Source organism: Phodopus roborovskii, unplaced genomic scaffold, assembly GCF_943737965.1.
Source record: "Phodopus roborovskii unplaced genomic scaffold, PHOROB, whole genome shotgun sequence".
Taxonomy (NCBI): Eukaryota; Metazoa; Chordata; class Mammalia; order Rodentia; family Cricetidae; genus Phodopus; species Phodopus roborovskii.
Window position 1 is genome coordinate 7,936,497 of NW_026126546.1, and position 22,754 is coordinate 7,959,250.

The 22,754-nt window shown below is 42.2% G+C and overlaps 1 protein-coding gene across 1 annotated transcript in view; it reads right to left on the bottom strand.

Annotated features, from left to right (window-relative positions):
- Positions 1-22,754, bottom strand: part of Htt (huntingtin) — a 133,081-nt gene that overhangs the window by 57,651 nt on the left and 52,676 nt on the right. The window contains exons 24-33 of the mRNA XM_051200276.1: positions 22,266-22,342; positions 20,844-20,995; positions 19,643-19,845; positions 16,946-17,072; positions 15,415-15,542; positions 10,620-10,730; positions 6,593-6,670; positions 5,790-6,013; positions 4,667-4,745; positions 4,368-4,529 (exon numbers count right to left, since the gene is read on the bottom strand). Coding sequence (XP_051056233.1) covers positions 4,368-4,529; positions 4,667-4,745; positions 5,790-6,013; positions 6,593-6,670; positions 10,620-10,730; positions 15,415-15,542; positions 16,946-17,072; positions 19,643-19,845; positions 20,844-20,995; positions 22,266-22,342 — 1,341 coding nt within the window. The remainder of the gene's footprint in view (positions 1-4,367; positions 4,530-4,666; positions 4,746-5,789; positions 6,014-6,592; positions 6,671-10,619; positions 10,731-15,414; positions 15,543-16,945; positions 17,073-19,642; positions 19,846-20,843; positions 20,996-22,265; positions 22,343-22,754) is intronic.

Consider the following 22,754-nt stretch of genomic DNA (forward strand, 5'->3'; position numbering starts at 1 on the left):
CATGTTCTCAAAGCTACTCTGAAATCAGGTAACTGCAGAGTACCTTCAGACATGCCTTTAGGAACTGGTCAAGGCAGACCAGGACTATAATCCCAGCACAAGGGGAACTGGGGCCAGCAGATGGAAGTTTGAGGTTAGCCTGGGCTACACAGTAGGTCTCTGTCTCACAAAACAAAGTGACTAAATACAGAGATGAACCCTCACTGGGGAAAATAAGTAATAAATTCCAGTTACTGCTCATAATCACATATGGAAGACTATGTCTAGAGTGGTCAACCAACAGCATGATTCCTACAGTACCCAATGCCTAGATACTGTCTGTGACCTACACTAGAGTAGGAAAGGCCAACCCTAGGAACAGAAACAGTTCCTGAGCTGAAGAGCCCACACTTACTCTCACTTTCTGTGAAATTTCATCTCCCTGGCAGAAGCTCCCACAGATGAACTTCAGAACTTATACCCATGCTTTGCACATCTGGGGCATGCACAGATACTCAGTAGATGCTTGGTAAATCAGTATCTGAACTGAGTTTGTGCCTTGGTTTTGGGCATTTATCCCTCTACAGGATCCACTGATGAAAGTTGATGAAACAAAAGGTCAGAGTGCTCATGGTAAGAAAAAAGACTGCTATCAGAAGATGGGTAGGAAAGCTTTGCTGGTATGAGGCTCAGGGGCTCAGGAGCTCAGGGGCTTAGGGGCTCAGAGCGAAGGACATACAGGCAAACATGGGCACAACACACAAAAACCTCGAAGTCCTAGGCATTTTCAATATTAAGTAATAAGCAGTAAATTTTAGGAAGAAAAAAATTACCTTTCTGCTTTAGAGGAAACACTCTGGATAGAATAGAATAACTATAGAAACTAGCCAAGTCTACTGGTGAATTAATTTTTCGGTCTATGATGGATGACCCAAATAGAGACCACAATTTTTACCTCTGCTGAGTAGGAAAGTGAGAAGAGAGGAAGACTGTAGCCTTATAGGCGTGTTCTATCCAAGATGCATCCACCAGTGTTCTAGAGGCTACAATCCTGTCCTCCAGGTCCAGCCCAAGCCTGTTTCCTCTACAGTCCAAGGCCCACAACTGTGGAGCAGACTGACAGGGTATGGAAATGAAGTAGCACACTATGGTGTTTTGAATAAGAAATCTCCTTCACAGGCTCAGGGTTAAATAGTATCCTGCTGATAGTGTTTGGGAGGTAACCCTTGCTGAAGAAAGTATCTCACTGAGTTCAGGCTTTGAAAGTTTACCACTTCACCCTACTTCTAGTTCATTCTCTGCTTCTGGATGTGGATGGAGTTGTGAGCTTTCAACTTCCTGCTCCAGGTATCTGTGACCACGCCTCCATGCATGATGGCCTTTTTTATTTTGGATTTTATGTGTCAATGCCTTGCTTACAGACACTAGAAGAAGGTGCAGATTCCCCAGAAGTGGAGTTACAAAGGGTTGTGAATTGCCATGAGGGTGCTAGGAAATCAAATCTGGGTCTTCTGGAAGAGCAGCAAGTGCCCTTAACTGCTGAGCCATCTCTCCAGTCCCCATGATGGACTGACTCCAATCCGTCTGGAACCATAAGGCAAACTAAGTTTTCTTCCATGTTTCTTTTGGTCTTGTAGTTTATATTAAAGCAACAAAAAGTAACTAATTCAGAACTTCCAAGAGTGAGGTACTGTAAAGAACCTCACTGTGAAAGACTTTGGAACTTTGTAATAGGAAAGTGCTTACATACTGTAAGCAGAGCTTAGTGGGCAGTTCCAGCAGAAGCACAGGAGACAGTGCCAAGAATAATGCAGAGTGCTCAGAATAATGGCTGGCTCTTGAGGTTTCAAAGAAAGAAAAAAGATCTCTATTAACAAATGGATGAGGCCATTTCTGTAATATTTTAGCAAAGACTCTGGTTGCTTTTTGCTCATGTCCTAAGAAGTTGCTTAAGGCTAAATTAACAAGCAATGCACTAACTTCTTTGATGGAAGAAATTTCAAAGACAGCATAATGTGGAGTCTATGGCCTAGTTATTACTGATAACTCTTATGCAGTTATGAAAAAAGAACAATTGGGGCAGAAATAAAAAAAAATGTACACTTTGGAGAGGAAAAGCACTAGCCAGATTAACATGGCTCCCTACCCCAGATGTGTGCTGAAAGTGAAGCTGTCCTTGCCATTAAGATTAGTGCCATTAAGGAGAGGCTTTCTTGATCTGCACTGTAATAATGGGAGGGTACCCTAAGGGCGACACTTCATCTAGATAAGTTTCTAGTGAAAGGAGAATGCCTAAGGGGTTGCTTGCTCCTAGAAAGCAGTTGATTCAAACAAGAAAGCTGTTGCTAGTGTGATCAAAGGGGCAAAAGTCCATACCAAACTGTTAGCCAAATTTGGTATAGTTTTCCATGTGGAACTGGCTTTGGATGCATAAAACATGCAATAGTGAGATGATCATAGATTCTTCTGTGGTTTCCTAGAACTGACAAGGCCAGGCAATGTGAGGCAAAGGAGTCTTTGCAAGAAGGTCCAAAGAGGTCATTGCATGAAGTTGTGAAAGTTAAAGCCTGGATAATGATTGAGACACCAAGATGCTGCAGAGGTCAGAGCCTAAGCTATCTTCAAAGAACTACATACAAGGAGTGAAAGCAACCTAAGAGAAGGAGAGAAAGATGTATTGTGGTAGCACCAAAGCTCAAGGGGCTGGGGCATCTAAGCCTTTAAAAACTAAAGGACAGACAGAGGACATGGAGCTACAGGTTTTTATGTTTGCCCTGCTGTGTTTCAGTCTTACTTTGGTCCAGCATTTCTTCACTGTGTTCTGCCCTCCCCCCCCCCCCATCCCTACACTATGGAATGAGAATGTATATTCTATGGCATTGTAGATTAGAAGTATGGAATTTGTTTTTGGTTTTACAAATCTAAGGGTGGTACAATTTAGAAATTGCCTTCAGTCTCAAACGGTACTTTGGATTTTTAAACGGCGTTGAGACTATAAGACTATGGGAGCTTTTAAAGTTTTTTGCATTATGATATAACCATGAGCCTATGAGGGTCAAGGAGTCTTCCCAACTGGCACATCCTTCTAACTCACACAAGAAAGAGTAGCCCAAGATCACAGCACAAAAATGATGACTAATTTTTAACAACTGAAAGGCAATTTCTTCTTGGAGAAAGCCATGGACCTTAGGTGTCCCTGAAGATAATTTGTAATTATAAACATTTTATAAACATGATTCGTGGGCAAGGTATGGCAGTACATGCTTTTAATCCCAGAACTTGGGAAGCAGAGGCAGATGGATCTTGTGAGTTCAAAGCCAGCCTGATCTAAAAAGCGTGTGAGTTCCAGGACAGCCAGGGCTGCTACAGAGATACCCTGGGGGGGGGGTTGTGGGAGGGGGAGGACATGACTAGTGAAATATTATGATCACAGGAATTGCATGAGAAAGGCAAAGTGAGTTTGAAGAGAGGAGTTCAGGTCCAAGTTTCACAGCCCTATATGATGCAGGAATGAGGCGCTCTGCTATGGGCCTGATGATAGCTACATCCGTGGTTGAAATTATATAATGGCCATAAATGGTAACTTGATTTTTTTGTTATTATTATTACTTTTTAATAATTGAGTCCAACTAGTGCTGCCCTACCACCAAAAAAAAAAAAAAAAAAGAGATAATCCCATCTGGTGGGTTTCCTGAGCCCCAACCACAGCCATGCTGGGATGCTGACTGGTTTGATCTTAGGGTTGCAGCAGCTCTGTCACACCCAGAAGACAGTATTTCACAGCATTCCTCCATTTCCTCCATACCCTGCCTCCCCCCCCCCCCAATTCTGCAGTGTTCCCTGAGCCTTAGAGAAATGAGGAGGCTTGATGTAGATGTTCCATTGTTCCAACAACTTACTTGACCACTGTCCACTGAAAAGAAGCTTCTTTGATCAAAATGATCGCCTGCTCTTATTTCTATGTATTTATTCACTTATCTGTTTGTTTACTTATAGTTTTTTGAGACAGGATTTCACTGAGTAGCCCATGCTATCCTGGAACTCACTCTGTAGGCCAGACTGTCCTTGAACTCAGAGACCCTCCTGCCTTTGACTCCCAAGAGCTGGGATTAAAGGGGTGTACCACCACCACTAGCTGAAGATCACCAGTTTTTAAGAAGTCTGAATTCTGCATGAATCCTCTGTCCTACCACAATAAATTTTAAAATATATATTAATTTTTTTTAAAAAAACAAAACATTTTGGAGTTGCAAATAGGTATACAGATATAGAAAACCCACAGAAATTTCTAAAGCCTAACATGGTACAGATTTGGGACAGTGTCTTTCCAGTTTCAATTTGTATTCAGTTAGAAATAGGTATGGTGACTACCAGGCAGAGAAACAAACCTGATCCGAATCCAGCAGACAATAATTGACCCGTAGCTGAACCAGCTGTGCCAGCAAATCCAAAACCTGCTTCTGCAACTGTACAGATGTCGTTGTGGTGTACTGCTTCAATGCTTTTATAACAAGAGGCTCAAATAATCTAATGTGATTGTGAATAGCATTCTATTGGGGAAAAAAAAAATGAAAGAAATGATGGTTACAATTAGAAGCTTCTAGCAACCAATCTAGAAAGTGCTGAGCACCATTTGCATCCCTGTGGCATGGCCCATAATGCCATCTCTAGTTGCAACGCCATTCACCTTATCGGCACGGTTCTTTGTGACACTTGTGAGGTTCGTCTTCAACTGGGCAGACACTTTCTGGAGTACATCAAACCACCTGACAAATGGCCAAAAGCAGAAACAATAAATACCTTTTAGTAATCTCCTCTGTACTCAGTCATACATCAGTTCAACTTCATTCATGCTCACAAAATCAGACCATATTAAAATGAGACTTAGAAAGGACATTGGATACAGGGGCAGCATGTGCTGTGGAGAACAGGACTCATCTGAGTGTGCAGATATGCAGCACCTATCCTGTACTTGCAGAAGTTATCCAAGCCCATGTTTGTTGCTCCAGAAACCCACTCAGTCACTCTCTAAGAGGAATTGAGAGACAGGTGAGAGCTGTCTGGAAGATAAGGTAATTTACATATATCACTTGATTTCCTTAGAGGAAGACTGGTGAAGTCCATAAGTTCAACATCAGCCTAAAAGCAGCATTGAGAGAGAGACCCATCTCATAAAATGTTTGAAAAGAGAACAAACCCGCAGATATGGACACATACATAATCATCAAGATAAGGCCCAGAACAGGAGTATTTTCCCTGATTCCAATAATGTCTGATCATAAAAAGGAAAGTAAGAATTCTATTACTATTACCACACAGAGTAGCATATCAAATGAGGGTTATACTATAGCTCAGTGGTAAAGTACAAACATGCCTGAAACCTTGAAAGAAAGGAGAAAGGGAGAGACTTCCACATTCCCGGCATCAAAAAGATTAACATAAATTCATGTAGAAATCCAAAATAAAACACCCCAGATTTTGTGTGCCCTTTAATGGCTCTAAACACCGTGCTAATTTGGTCTTCTGCATCACAGAACAAAGCAGCAGCATGACACATGCCACCTCACTATTAAGAATGCCATTCACGAGCACCAGCAAGCACCACACGTGTACCACTTCTAGTCTGGGGCAGGGTTTGGAAGTCAGAATTCATGCTTCACAGCCAGCCAGCTTGGGTTCCTCCTCTCCAGCCTGCCACCTCTGGATGGCACACTACAGCACAGCTTAGCCAGCAGCAGAGCCTGCTGTGCAGGGCTACACATTACTCATCTTTGCACCATCAATGACAGATCTGCATCAGTAACTATTACCCTGAGGCATCGTGCTCCTGCTCCGCCTGCACCATGTTCCTCAGGCTGGCGTCAGCCAAGGCCTGCGTGAAGTGTGTGTACGGTGCCATGAAGCAGTAGTGATATAAACCTGGCCTCACACTGGAAGAGCCAAGGCGCTGTGCTCGGCATTGAGACTTGCTGGGGTTGGAAGATAAGCCATCAAACTGTGAGGCCAAGTTTGTCCCAAACAGAGTCTTCAATAGCTAGAATGAAAGAATTGAAACATCAATGTATCACTTAATACAGATTTAATGTAGATGAGCAGCACGGGCCTGTCTCTTATCCCAGCTAGTGGACAGGGGTTGGGATGGACACAATGAAAATAGGCAAGTTGCAAGTTCCAGGTGAGCCTGGGCAACTTAGTGAGATTATGTTTTCAAAATTTGAAGTTTCAGTATTTCCTAGAATAGACAAAGCCTCAGTACCACTAATACAATGAAGAGAAAACAAAACAAAAACAAAAGTAAACACCCTTTAAGACTCTCCTTTCCGAGTAGCAAATCCAGCAGTAAATATATGATGGAAGGTTTTGTTGTGGACCCCTGTGAGTCAGAACCTTAGAACAGTGTAGTGCCACTGTGCCTGGGACTCTCTGTAGTTCTAAGTGAAATAAGCATTTTAGACACAGTCCCCTGGGATGGGGTGGCCAATAAAGGCAAAGCAATGAGGACCAGTGCTGCTTTTGATGCCTTCTGCCCCTCACAGTCCCAATGGAACTAAACTTCGTTGCTTTGGCCTGGAGGAGTCAGCCCAAATCCCAATGGACAGGAAATGACACTGACCTGCTGAACACAGACAGTTGCCATCATTGGCTCTCGACTAAAGCAGGATTTCAGATATCCTAGGACCTCTTCAACACACTGAAAGGAAGAGTACAACATAAAGTGACTCACTGGTGACCATTATTGTTGCCAATTGGGAATAAGGCAATCTCCACAGAAACTGTACAAATGTCAGAGAAAACCATAGTAGTATTTTCAATCAATCATCTTAACAGAGTCACAAGAACTCCTGTATCTACAATTATATGAAAATTGCTTTTTTTGTACATTTATGTACTGAGTCTGTCATTCAATCACTCAGTAACTAATCAAATATCTACACTGATCCTGTTTTCAGGACAGGCATGGAGAAATGTACAACAGAGTGAAAAGCCCTGTATTTGTGGCGCCCTGATGTAATGTTTAAGCCACTGAGTCTTACTACAGCCTGCACAGAATACTCAGCGCACCAGTGAAATGATACTAGGTGCTACAAATATAGAGGAAGAATGCAATTGCTGGCCCTCTAGGAGCTCCAGAGTAGTAGGGAACCAGGTCACTACCACAGAGATCACAATGTAATATTGAGAGCTTTCCCTCCCCTTTGTAAAATAATCAAAATATATTTTAAAGTCTCCAGCTCTCAGACACTGGACATTAGGCCATAAAGATTGGTGACCCTGAAAGGTGAAACAAAGCAAGGTCCTAGGATGTTCCTACATAAGGATGTTAAGAGCATTCCCAGGTTGTGACAGAACAAGGGGACAGAAGCCAAGCTGAAGGGAAACAAAGACCCCCCAAAAAACACTGTAGCTCACAGGATATGGTACTAAGAAGACAAGTTATCCAAAGGTCCCTGGAGATCTAGGGAGGGAATACTCCAAAGATAATTAAAGAAGCTAGCAAAGGCAAGGCCTGAGAAACAACCATCAGCAGAACTGCAGCAGCAGCACTGGGCACTCACACAGGCTGGGAACAGGCCCTGCTCTCAGCAGTAGACAGGCACAGGGTAGAATGTTCAGTTAGGTCTGACTTCTTTAGGAGAGGAGAATAATGAACCCAGCTCAGGTGCCACAGCAAGCCATCTGACAAATTGTAGAAGCAAGACCAGGCAGAGCAGCTGGCTTTTTGTAACAACACTAGATTCCATCAGATGGCTGAAGACAACAGAATACAAAATACCCTGCACTCAACAGAAAAGTTTGCAATACCAGGCACCCAGTCAAAGACTACCAGGCAAGCAAGGACACAGGAAAACCTAGTCAATAAAAATAAACAATCAATTAGCCAAAGGCATAGAATTGAGAATATTTTAGTTAGCAAAGTGCATTAAATCAGTTATTAATTACAACTGTATTTTAAAAATTAAGTTCAAACACATATGAGACATCTACATTACACACCCTTCACAAGGTTCAGGGACCACCTCAGAACAAGGGACAGAACGACTATAAGAACCAGAAGTCAGAGAGTGACTTCTTGACATGAACTGCTGCGATCATGAACTCACAGCGCTGTGATTGTCTGTACAATCGAGCCAGTTAACATTCTAGGACAAAATGAGAAAGGTGCATAATCCCCCACCCCTACCTGAGGAGCTATGGACAGTTGATGGAAGGAGTCAGTTTTCTTGAAGAACACAGAGCCTGCTTGATCTGCCACAGCCCAGTGTACCGCCTCACACTGAGAAGTATAAACAACACAAAGTGGAGGTGGTGGAGGCGTAAATTGGGAGGGGGCAAACACACGGAGTAGGGGGTGGGTAAAAAGGTAGTGGACAATCTAAGCGGAGATACCATGGGACAGTTGAGAATAAAGACCATCAAAATATGTTACATGAAATTTTCAAAGAATTAACAAAAATATTTATTAAAACAGTTAAGTAGCTCAGTGGTTAAAAGCACTTGTTGCATAATCATTAGGGCTGGAATTCAGATCCCAGCACCCACATAACAAGCTGGGTAACCTGTGCACACCTATAACCCTATCTCCAAGAGAAAAGATAAGATTGTTGGCTCCCAGCACAGCAGAAAAAAAATGGAATGTCCAATTTAGGGAAAGAAATCGGTGGAGATGATAGTAGAGGACTTACAATACTCTTCTGGCCTCCATGTGACATGGTCACATAGCCAACATGTGTGTATATATACACACACACAAATGAATAAATAATTTTTTAGGTTAAATAAAGATAGGAGATTTAAAGAGATATAAACCAAACTTCTAGTGAGAAAGACTATAATGCTAATGATGAAAGATACAATGGATGGGATTTTATAGTAAAGCAGATGTGGGCAAAGAAAAGGTTAGAGAACCTGAAGACTGTAACAGTAACTACGAAAGGAACAGTAGATAAAGTCATTAAAAATAAATAAACCTAAAATGAGGAGCTGGAAAGACAGTTAAGAGCAGATGCTATCTTGCTGAAGACCTGAGTTGGGCTCCCAGCACCTACATTAGGTGGCTCACAACCACCCACAACTCCAGCTTCAGGGGCTCTGGTGCCCTTTTCAAATCCTGCCAACACCTGCACTCACAAGCACACACACACACACACACACACACACACACACACACTTAAAAATGAATCTAGAAAAATAAAACCCAAATCCTGAAAAGAGTAATGGTAAGCTAAGGGCAATTTTAGGCAACTAAATATGAGATTTTAGAAGGTAAAAGACCTTTAAGAAACAGGATGAAGGAAAGGGTACAAAAATATTTAATAACTCCAACTTTTCTAAACTGTGGAAAACTACAAGGCCCCATGGCCAAGTTACTCAACAAATCCAAGGTACAAGAAACAGAGCTGAAGGGAAAACCACATCAAGACACATGGTAATAAAATTACTCAAAACTAGCATGACCTCTAAAGAGAAGTCAGGGGAAACACAACACACAATTATTATACACAATGCAAGCAAAATTCACACATGATACATTTCAGCTATGTATCAAAATTAGTGTGGAATAATAAGATCTACTTGACAGTGGGAAAATGAAAGCTATTTGTCAATGTAATAGAATTATGACAGGGCTACTCATACTAGGAGCAAAGCTATAAGGTATATGAGACACTCAAATCAATTCTTGTTCATTTCTTTTTGATATGGGTGGTCTTTGAGCTCCTACCACATCTTCCCAAGTCCCAGCCTCTGGTGGACTATTAAGTATGTACCATTATATCTAACTTACCAGGTGTGACAACTCTAACCAGCTTTCAAACTGATTCTTGAGAAAAACATCTGTTCATTAAACAAATGTCACTGAATGTTACTTCATTCAGGCACTGATGAGGGCAATGAAGAGACAGATTTGTAAAATGTGTTGCCTAATCAAAAGGGGCAAAGAAAAAGAACAAGTCGGGGAGTAAAGCAGGATTCAGAGTGGCCGTACTGAACTTGTGCAGGCTGCCTTCCTCATCACCACTCGTAAACAGAAGTGTAACAACCATACACATGGTGTTGGAAGTCATGTCAAGATGATAGTCTTATATGCAGATGTGGGTAGGCTCTCACACAAGGAATATTAGCGTGAGCGGCTTTTGACATCTATAGTTGCCAGGGCCTGAGGCAACAACACTGTATCTCACTTGAAGATACAAGCTGAAAATGGCTGTTTGACTCACGTGGCAGTGTAGTAGAAATGAGATATGCAGGCAGAAATCAAGCAAAAGTTTTAGCAATGGCAGAATCTGGGGGAAAAAGATCACTATACTCAAAACTACAGAACATGAGCCCAGATCTGCTACTTTCTGATCTATGGACGGAGCCAGTCAGCACCTTTGGTAATCTAGCTTCATCCCTTTCCATGTAAAAAGGTCAAAGGAAAAACAAGGATCCTATGAGCACATTTTCAACATTTTCTATACTAAATGAGGGCTAAGGAAAACCCTTAAATGAGTAATGTGGTGATAAGACCTAACACACTGCTGACAGACCTAAGCCTGCCTTGACACACACCGTGCACAATGGGATGCAGTCTCCCCAGCGCTGTGGCTGTCATGTGAGGTACTCTCACCCGGTTCAAGGAAGAGAGATCAGACACGAACCTTTCCAATGTCCTGCAGTGTTGCCAGCTCTAGAATCTGAGAGAGGACGTCCAAGGCAGAGCGCAGGAACCCCCCAAACTTTTCAGTGCTGTTCTGAAGATCTAAGGTGACCTTGGCAAGGTGGAAGGAGAGAGCACACGGTTACTGGCACCACCGAAGTCTGGTTATCTACAATAAAGACACAAACGTCGTCTGCTGCGGGGAGATGCTTCTGCAGTGCTGACCTAGACTCTCACCATCCCAGGAGTGCATGGTCACTGTCAATTTCAGAAGCAGTCAAATCAGTCTGAGGGTGATGAAGATTCTAAACACTTCTGCATAACTGAAGAATATACCAATTCCCCTATTTCTACAGACTCAGACGGGGGGGGGGAGGGGGAGAGAACGACGACAACACTGCTTCTGCAAAGAAACAGTAGCAAAATATCACAACAGAAAAAAACCTGAGTAACAAAGTCTAAATTGGAGGTCCCCATTGGGTCCCTCCCCTTGTGCTTGGGGATGGGGTGGGGGACTATAAGAGTCAGACAGGATGGAGGACACCATGAGAACATAGCCCACTGCATCAACTAAGCATGGTGCATATGGCTTCACACAGATTGAAGTGAACTGCACAATAGTTTAATTGGCCATGCCATCTACTCTGGCATTCAGTTCTTCCTCTTAGCAAAGCTAATTCCAGGGTCCTCACCCTAACCACCCATGTTCTCTCATTAAAGGAAGATGGCAGATACTTTGTCATCTCAAAAGCCAGTATTTGTTAGAGCTCACTTAATTTAGTTATCTTGTTTTACAAACTATTCCTCTAAATAACCAATCTATATTTTTAAATAGAGTGAAGTCAAGAAACATGCTTACTGCTGTCTGTGTGTGGAGGGCTAGGTCTGTCCATTGGCAGAAGAGTAAAGAGTTGGCTTTAGCCTTGTTAATTCAGTTCATGTAACATATAAATTATTTATTACGGATTTGACACGACCGACCTACATTCATCTTTCATCTGCTGGTTAAGTGTATGGAATTAAAATATTGTAGAGACTTTTTAAAAGGTTGTGTTAATAGGATTAATTTTAGGAAACTTTATAAATTAAATAATTTACTCCTGGCAAGGCAAATACTGTCTCTAAGAGTATACTTTTTGAATTGGAAGTTGGAAATTATTTCATTCTGGGGAATGTAATTTAGAATTAAACTGTTTCTTTACACAGACAATATAATTTGCTATACATATAATCAATATACAATATAATTTATATACTATGTAAATCTACACCTATTATATAAGCTTGAAATGTTGGTATGACAATTTAATATTAACAAATACATATTGTCATGTTTTCAAATATTAAATTTAAAGTAATAGTCCCAATTTTTAAAATTTTACTTTATCAATTTGTTTTTAATTAAAAATTGTGTTTTACTTAAGATACCATTTTTAAGCCAGGCAGCTATGGCATTCGCCTTTAATTCCAGCATTTGGGAGGCAAAGCTAGGCAGATCTCTGAGTTCAAGGCCAGCCTGGTCTATACAGCCAAGTTTCAAGACAGTCAGGGCTACACAAAGAAACCCTGCCTGGAAAAAACAACAACAAAAAGGTATTGTTCTTGTTCACTAAATAATAGCTGGCATTGTTAATATTTTAAACAAATATATTAAATTCAACATACATGGAAGCAACAAATATCACTTAGATAATTTCTGTTCAGATTCATTACCTGGATGCTGACTTTAACTGATTTCTCTTTCAAAGCTTCCAGGAGCACATTCCTTATGAGGAATCTGATGTAAGCAAACAGCTAACTACAGTTACCTTATCCTTCTACATAACTCTGGTACATGGTCCAACCAATTGTACAACTGCATTTAACCTCATGTTAACTTTACACTTTAGCCTTACATTGATTCATGTTAATCTTGATGGAAAAGTTTTCCTCATGTAACTGTCTCTGAATTTCCCCACGAAGTTGTACAGTCATTATCTCCCGACTTATGTTACACTGGATCTTTGCCAAGTGTTGTTTTATTGTGGCTCCTTAGATGAACCCTCTTCTGAGGCACTCTAACTGCTGCTCCCCTCAGTCTTGAAGCAGTTACCATGAGATCAACACCCCCAAATCCCTAAAAGCTGTATGGGTGACCCCTGAAAGGGAACTATTGAGCCATGGGCCATCCAACTCATCTTCTTACCATTCTAGACATTTGGGGGTGAGGAGTATGACCTAACACCTAAAACAGCTGGACTAAAACCTTCTTTGGCTCAATTAACCTCTCTGTCTCATCAGCTCAGATCAGCTTAAACATCTTTCAGGACCAGCTTGACTCCTAGACTACCGCAGTACAGTTAAAAAGGACTACTAGATCTAACTACTGCGCTGGGATTTGTGTTCTCTTCTGCCAACATGCTGCTTCCAGGCCAACAAATCCTAACTATTGGAAACAAACAAACAAACAACAAAAACACAAAAACATATTATAAGCCTCCTCCTGTGTATGGGCTCTGGTTCTCTCCCACCCTGGCTCCTACCCTGGGTCACGCCTTTCCTCCTCCTTACTATCCTCACACTTACCTGTTAACCATCTTTTACATGTGTTACTTACTGAACTCCACCTTATACCCACTCAAAATGCTCCAGGTAAGCTCTGCCAGTAATTATTACCCTACAACAGCTACATTTGCTCCTGATGTATCTACAAAAAGACCTTTTAGACACTGGATAAGCTAAAGGTTACCTTCATCCCTTTCTCCCCAGGCCAGGTACCATTCTTTACATCTGAGTCTTACGTTTTCTCATGCCCCATTCTTTTGATACTCTGTAGCTCCCTGTTATTCTGCTAAAGGAACCAGTTGTTGTCACCCTGAATCAACTCTATACCCACTGTCTCTCATCAATCTACTGTCTGTCTCTCCTGCCTCTTCTCCCTATCCCTCAACCTTCCTGGAGAAAATCTTCCAATTCTACACTATAACCAAGTCATCTGTCCTCTGAGAATTATTTTTCAGGAATATAAGACTGATCCATCTCAGCCAACCAAATTAAAACTGTTTCCCTGCTATATGGCCAAAGGAGCCCCTCTTCAATGAACCCAGACCTACCACCTCCATCAAAGACCCTGCTCATCAGAAAACAGCTCATTTCCCTGCCCTACATTTTTTTTTTATATATCCTCCCAAGAGTTAGGAATGATGTTTTTCTGCTTGAAGACTACACTTCCCAGCTTCCCTTATAGACTGTGAAAGTCATTTCTGCCACAATACAGGGCAGCATCCCATCTTGTGTTTAGGCACTTTAGTCATCTACACGTAGGTGACAAAATATTCCCTTGCCATGAATAAACAAGGTCCCGCCTATGGTCAGACTCAGCCTCTCTTCCCATCTTCTGTCTCTCTACAGCTGTGTTTATATAATCCAGTAAGTCTAACTCTGGGGTGAGTGGGGTCAACCTCAGGATGCCAAGGACAGGAAGGGTCACCCAGCAGTGAGATCTGAGATCCCAAGGCTCAGAACAAAGCAATGATGTTATGTGGGATTAAGGGCCCAGTGAAGAATGAACTCTTTCCCCAGGGAGAGAGGTAATGGGAGAGGAGGAGAACGGAAGCAGAGGAAGCAGTCGAGGAGTGGGTACAGGACAGGAGATCAGAGTTAAGACATGAGCAGAAATGGGCAGAACACTTTACAGGTGCCTCCACTACTGTAGGCTGACAGAAGAGTACATAAACAGAACTCTAAGCACTATCACTAGCATTCAAAAAAAAAAAAAATCTATAACCCCAGGAGACAATTATTAACACCAGTTCATTAAAAAATTCATTTTAACTTTCATAAATTTCTGAGTTAAGAAGTTTTAACAAACAGGTAAAACAGACAATATCTAGAAAACCCTAAAGAAAACTAGGAGTTACATCAGGAAACAACAGTGATTTTAAAATGCACTGCTACAGCAGGGCTAGGGGCGCACACCTTCAGTCCCAGCGCTGAGGAGGCAGAGGGAGGTGGGCCTCTGTGAGCCTGAGGACAGGTATAGTTAAGCCAAAATCCAGACTCATAATTAATTAAATTAAAAAAATAAAGAACTGGTGCTAATAGATGAGTGACCAACTGGTGTAACAAAAACATAAATGAAACTACACAACTGTGAGATTTTAGCATTTGTTAGGGTTTCAAATCAGTAAGGGCAGGCCTACAAATTATTTATTAATGTTAGAATAATTAGGGGGAAAAAAGAATGTAAACCCAGACATCATCATCCAGAAGCCACTGCAAAGCTGAATCGGGGACCATCTGGCAAAGTAGCCTCTACATTGATAGAAAACACCCAACTGACAAGGGCACTAGTGTGCAGATACCCAGGTTATAATCAGGTCTGTAGTGAACACCTGCTTTTCTCCCCTGAGACCATAATCTTGGTTTGCATTGGGCAGTTGCACTATATTATGGGACTCCCAGAGGGAGAGTTTATATGCTTGGCTTGGCTATGTGTCTTCAGGACATGGCAATAATGAACCTTACCTATGAACAAGCTTATGTGCTGAGCCCCAGGAGTCCTTGAGAAATGTCTCTGAATTCAAGCTATTCCTGGGAAGTTAATAAACAACACCCAGAGGCCACAGGAGATCATTTCTCTCATACAAAAATCCTAAATATTTGTTAAGGTACCATAAACCAAGCTAGAAAACAAACTTGGAAAGAAAAATTTAAGTCCTATGCCACAGGGCTTCTTTCTAGGTAAACATGGACATGGGTACATGGACATGCAACCCACTGGAAATACATGTTCAGAAATAAGCAGGGGGTAGTACCTTATAGTTGGCGTGAGTGGCTTTCAGGACATCATGCAGTTTGAGGTAGGAAGGGAGATGGTAGAAACTCCCCAGTGAAGAAGATTTACTTGCTGTGACAGGTCCTGAGGTATCTGATTGTCGAGAGGCTTAGAAAAAGAAAGCAAAAACAAACAACAACAAAAAATTTAAGCTTTTAGATAATAGGGGAAAAAAAAAAAACCTTTCCAAGTTTAACAGCAATTACTATAATGATGACTTTTCAAATGGTCTAGCAGAAACATTCAACTCTTTTTACCTCCTGACCTTTGAAGTAACGTGTGCTGGGAGGTAATGGAGAATTGGCTGAGAGCCTGAGAGTAAAAGAATCGAAAGAAACCACGAACATAGGCTGATATAGCTGTCTGGGTTTCAGCTAGTCTGCTCTGCTGACCCGAATGGCTGAAGCCAACCTCAGTACCATGTTCTGTAAAGGGCATATACATCACTAAAGTGTCAAGCAGAGCAGTTTCCCCCAGCTTTAAGGACTTCTCATTGGTTTAAGAGACCACTAGTCACATTTTCAAGCCTGCAGCTTTTAAGCAGGTAAATCCTCCTGCATTATGATAGCCAATCCTTAGAATGAGCATCTCTTAAGATTTCATAGTCAAAGGATACAAAATAATTACCTAATACCTTCAAAAGTCCTATTGAACAGCCCTGTTACAAAGTTAACAATGTATCAAATACATGAAAATCACCATGGAAGATGTAAAGCTTTCTCACCAGGAAAAAAAAAAAAAAAAAAAAATCACAAATACAGAGCTAAGGCATAATATGAGGCTTACATACAAGGGTTTCTCAGCATGTATACTAAGACTGCTGGGGGAGGGTGTGCACAGCAGGTAGCCCACAGAACACTGTGGTCACCCTCTGCTTCCCATCCCAACGATGGCACAGACAGGGAGTCTGTTATTTTGACTATGCCAAAATTCTGGCCCTTTTGCACTGATATTTTCCCCACTACAGAAGCCCCTTCTGTGTGCTTTCTAGACTCCCCCAAATCAGATGACTTTATCGCCACTGTGTCTTTCTGTCACTGCCCTCTTCTCTGTTTTAGGTCTCACTTCAAAAGCCAAACTGACCTCAAACTCTCAATCCTGCAGTCTCTCAGGCTCCAGAGTGGTTAGAGTGAAGATATCTCATACCTGGCTCCCTCTGTCTTGTTACCTCTCCCAAACACAAATCCTCCATTTCCCTTATCATAATTCTTCTCATATCCTGGTTTTTTTTTTTTTTTAATTTACTACCACCACCCTCATTTACTCCTGGTCATCTTAGTTTTGTCCTTTACTGAAAATTTGGAGTCCTCCCCAAAATTCCAAAATTTGGATTCCTTACTATAGCAAGCTGCCTCCAGAGTAAAGTGAGTTTATCATGCAGACACTAGTGAGCATCCAGAGAACCCTTCCCTGGCTGTACTGCTATGGACCGGCTTTCCGTAAGTGTACCTTATGTATGCACACACTTCTGCCCCACAAGTAGCAGCCTGGCCCCAGAGACTGCTTCCTACCTGTACTGGTCTCACCGCCTTTCTTGGGACTCATTGGAGCAGAAACTTGTTCTCCTGGTTCTTTCTCCTTCCCTTTGCGGCGAATGGGACTTAGAGAAGGGGGGTTTGTTAGAGAAGGCAAAGCTGCCTAAAATAGAAAACAAAATTATAATGGGATAAAGCCAATACAGGAACCAGAAACTAAAAGTATTAATACACACAGTTCCTCCATGTATTGGAAAGTACTAGCTCAGGTACTTCATGGCTTTTGAGCTTGTATTACAGAGCTTGGGTACTATAGAGATAACTCTGCTTTCACCCACACAAGTGTACATAGCTGTATGGCTCTGAGCTTCCTCACACCAGCACTGGTTGGAGGGAGTTTTAACTCCACCAGGGAGTTAAAAGAACCCCCAACCCTGGCCCCTCTAATAGCAGGCAATCAGTACATTTTACGTGAACCACCACATGAGCAAGAACAATGCAACATTTAAAATTTCATTTTTCAAGTAAGGAAACACATTTCTGAATGAAGCCACCTGCTCAATGTCACAGCTGAAACTCAACAAAGCTGCAAGTCAACAGCCTGGATGTGGCCTATGCTCTCCAATATTTAACTCCAAGGTTATATGGGACAAACAGGCTCCTTCCCACAGAAAGGAAAGTTGGCACAGGAGAGTAGAGACATGTAGAGACAGACACACCGGGTCTTTGCTCTGCTCCTCACTCGTGCCCAGGCCTCAGCAAAGGGCCTGCTCACTGTCTATGCCGCTGCCCTATCCTCCTGTTGAAATAACAGAGATGCAATAGAGAAAGAGGCTTCAGCATGATGAGGTCATGGTGGCAGGATCCTCATAAATAGGATCAGTGCTCCTACGAAAAGAGATTCCAGGAGTTCCCTTACCCCATCTACCAGCCTTTATCAAGGACCAAATCTGTCAGTACCTTGATCTTAGAATTCTCAGCTTTCAGAACTGTGAGAAACAGTCACCAAAGTTCTGTTATAATGGTGACCCAAACTAGGTGAGGCACTACAAACCTCTGATCCTTACCTGTAAGACAGCTGCATATCAGGACAAATGGCTGCAGTCAAACAGTGCATGGAAGGAGGCAGGAAGGCTGCAAAGGGCAGGTAAGAGACTACCACACTCAAGAAGATTTTGATGGAAGGAACCTGTTATAAAGCCACTAAGTGGAGGGGTGTCCATGAGATGCACAAGCAGAGTAATGGCTGTCCAGAGGCAGGGGCATGGCAGGACTTTGGAGCCACAGCTACAGAGTTGACTGTAGTGATAGCCACACAACTCTGTGGCATGATTAAAAAATAATAGATAAAAAAAAAAATACAGGTGTGATTCACTCTGTAATCCTAGCACTTAGGAGGCTCAGTTGAAAAATCACTATGAGTCAGTCAGAGGCCAGTTTGGGATATGCACTAAGTTCCACACCAGTTGACCTACAGAGTAAGACCTAGGCTCAAATACAAAACTGAATTGTACACTTGAATTTTATGGAATGTGAACTTCCTCAATAATATAATTTCCAAAAACAGGCCAGTACAGTAATTTAAGTAAGATACACCAGTTTATACCACCAGAATCCAGAAAAGAGGAGGTATGTGTTAATGAACATGTATCTAATGCCAAAGGGATGTTTGTGCATCTGTACATGCCGATGTACTTATGTTGATTTTTATTTTGTTTTTCAAGACAGGGTTTTCCTCTGTGTAGCCCAGGCTGTCCTGGAACTCGATCTGTAGACCAGGCTGGCCTCAAAACTCAGAGATCCAACTGCCTCTCCCAAGAACTGGAATTAAAGACACATATTACTCTCAACAGGCCTGATTTTTAAACGAAGTATTTAATGAGAAAAACGAAGATAGCTACGGTGGCTCATATTTCTATCATGACAAAGTACAAAGTAAGGGGAGAGAAGTAGGTACAAAAGAGGAGAGAAGGAGCCAGCCTCATAGAAGCAGCATCACCAGCACAGCAGGCACACTGAACCCGTTCAGACACCAGGCACACCAGCAACCCGGTTCCCCAGCTGCCTGTTCAGTAAGAGGCTGTTTAGTCAGTTCAGTTCTCAAGTCACAAAAGCCACATCTGAAGAATACAAGTGCCACATGTGGTCAATGACTAATGTCCTGGCTGGTATGAACATGGAAAATTCCCTCTATGGCAGAGTCCCATAGAGTAGAGAGGAAGTGAATGATCCACAGGAGGGCAGCTTTCACAGTGGACAGGAAACCAGACAGTGCAGGATGTTGGAAGAAACACAAGAAGCCATATCACGTGGGATATAAAGTAGCCCAGAGGAGAACAGGAAGTGCCTGTAAAACTGAAGACCATGGCAGGAGTACTCTGAAAGGTGTCAGAAGCCAGACAGAGGAGAGTTAAAGAAAGGATGGCTCAAGTGGGGGACACAGTCCTGCCCGACACAAAAGTCAGTCAGTGCCTGAGCAAAAGGTAAGGAAGAGAAAGCAGGTGAAGGAAACTGGGAGATTAAGGGAGAGTTTCACTTCTGAGTTTTATGGCTGAAACCAAAAAAAAAAAAAAAAAAAGTACAAAATAACTACATTTTTATGTTACATTCAATGTCCAAATAAGCTATTTTCTTTCCTTGCAGCAAGAAATAAAGGAACAGACTACTAACACGGATGTCCAGGAAGCCCAGTCACTAGACTGATGATAATGGATGTCCCTAGGAAGAAGTTACCTTGATTGCTGGTCCAGGAGTCACATCATCCAAGACGTGAGCACAGATATTGATGACCTTCAGTAGGTGAGAGAAAAGCTGTTCCACCATGGGCACCAGTGTCCGATCCCCCAGAGCAGGCCAAACTTCCTCCTGTCTGGTGGCTGCTGAATTGGCTTCTTCTTCGGAGGTCCAAGAACTTCTCAGAGACTTGGGGGCACTGGCTGTGACACAGGAACACACATTACTCCACCTCCAATGTGTGGGATGGGAAGCAGTTGTGGCCTAAGTTTCTCATACTGATCTGTGCTAATATACTGCTGGACCTCTGTATCTAAACAGATGTCTCAGGCTCACATAAAAGTATGATTTATTTGACCCCCTCAAACTCCAATTTTCTAAAAAGGTCACCACTATCCTCCAGCTATGGGGTGTGACCCTCACAACAGAGATACAGTTGGAGCTCAGGCCCGAAGATGCCGCCTCTATTATGCTCTCTTCATCCCCTTTGCTCTACTCCCAAAACTACACTCATGGTTCAGTCTTTTGCCAGAACTTCAACATAACACCCTGGACCTCCCTACCAATTCCAATCCAAACTCAAGTCAGCTGAGGTCTTTCTAGAACACAAATCCACTTCATCCCTTCTATAAAACATACCAAAGACAAACAGAGAGAGTCAGTATCTGTCAGTGGAAACTGGTATTTTTACCCCCAAGTAGATTCAGTGGTTTTCTGACCTGGCTGGCAACATTCTCCAGCCTTATCCCTGTCAAGTGAGGACACAGTAACTTACATACTTTCAGTATTATGTAATTTTTCGGTTCTCCAAATCTTTACATATGCAATACTTCAACCTATAAATCTGACCAAAGAAGAGTATATCCAGCTGCTCTGCTGCTCATGTGCTTGTCTGCATGTATCCCATGCCATCTAGAACCACATGGAGAACACAGCAGTTCTGTTATAGTCCCTAAACCAAGCCACGAGGCACTCAGAAAACAAAGTCAAATGAGTTCATCCACAGTTAAACTGAGGTGCTAGTCTGCTCTAAAAATACTCAGCACCTAAAAACTCCCCTCACAGACATTCACATAAACAGACAGCATCCAAAATTTGGATTAAGCCCCCCTCCAAATAACTCATATTCTTGTAACCTGTGTACCCCTGATAAGCAAATCAGAGCTAAGTCTGAGAGCACATCTCCACTTGTTAGTAGTACCTGCAAGCAAGTTTCCAGCCAAAATCAAGGCATCCTGGTGGGCTGAGAGGTCCAATGGGAACCAAGCTGATGAAAGCAAGGTGAGAATCATGGAGGCCATCCCAACAGTGCAGCTCTTCCTGGACTCATCAGAGGCACTCAGTGGGGGCACTCTGGAAGCAGACATTTCCAAAGTCAAACACAAAGGTCAAGCATATAGTCTTGCTCTCTACTGTCCCCATCAAAAAAAGTATGCCATGAGATATCCATTTTACCTTTTTACCTTGTTTGCTGATGTGATTTTCTTAAGACAGGGTTCTCACTCTCACTTATGTAGTTCCCATGGCCTGGAACACACATTATGCAGCCTACGTGGGTCTGCAAACTGTGCCAATCATCCTGCCTCTGCTTACCAAATGCTGAGATTAGAGGTGTGATCCACTCTCATTTCAAAACTGCTTACCAACTATCACTCTTCTTGTAAATCATGACTCCATAAAAGTCATTTGAAAAATGAAATCATGCAGTAGATTTCACTGAGTGAACTAGAATGCTTATTCTGATAAGGTTTTTCTTCCCTTTTTGACTTAGCAGATTGTACTCCAATGTTAAAGTTGCTCAAAAGTCAAGTCTACTATAGGCCCTATGGCTGGAACCTATAATTGTTCAGTCTGAATTCATGGAAAGAACAGAAGCAATCACTCTAGGTCATAAAGCAATCACAAGCAAGTGTTAGTTTGCTACATACTAATACTCAGAAGAAATCTGCATATTTCCTTCCAGATTTGATGGGAAGCTCCAAAGTTTCTCAGTCATCAGCACATAAATGAAGGCTTACTCATTAGTGCTGAGAAAATTCTAAAATGATCCCTTATTGGCAGTAGGTGATCTATTAGGGAAATTCTTTTGTAGGGAAACAGTAGAAGTATGCTACTTCCTAAAGCATACCCTTATAGCTCATCACAATTCTAGATGCTAAGTCATAACTGACTTTTGATATCTAGTAATTTTAGAAAGGTTCAAAACTATTTTGCCTGCATGTGAAAATTCCTTAAATGAACCCACAGATCATACCCTCAGACAACCAAAGATGCTCACAAGCACCTGACATCCATTAGTCACACTGCTTCAGTGTCCCCAGTGGTTCCTGCACTCATTTCACACACCTCATAAAGCAGAGACAAGCATTCCAACATTCACTTCTCAAAAAAGGCCAGATACAACATAAAAGGAAAAGAATGGGAAAGGAGAATAAGGAAAGGGAAGGGAGAAGACAGAGGAGGGGAAGGGAAGGGAGGAGAGGAGAAGTGAGGAGAGGAAAGGGAGGGAGGGGAGGGGAGAGGAGGGGAGAGGAGAGAGAGAGTATTGGAGTAGAAAAAGAGAGAGCGATCCCAGCAGCTGAGTTTATGCTGTGTAGGTGGCTGACTTGAGGAATATACATACCCACAATGCCAACCTAAACTCCAAGTGCAAACCGGAAAGGCTGCTGAAAGAAGACACAAGGCTTCACAACATCCAAACTGCAAGAGAAAGGAATGGAAAAAAAAAAAAAAATCACACCCAAACACCACCAACGGTGTACTAAATTATACCTCTCAGACCTATACACAAACAAACAAAATGAAATGAAAACTGAGATGTGTAAGTAACTACAGGGTAGCTATCCCACCATCGGACACATACATGCTTTAAACACCAAAGCTGGACACACCCGTTAGTAAAACCATTGGTATAGTCCAAGGCGGAGCAGACAGCAGCTCCTGCCAGGAACTCTAACTGTCTTGCACTCAAAGTCTCCTTGGAAGTTTCTCCCTTCCTCCCTTACGACTTTATTCAGCTCAAGATGACTAACATAAATCTCCAGATCAGAGAAATGCTTAATATATACGTTTGTGATATCTTAAATTTGAAAGGCATTTAGTTAGCAACACA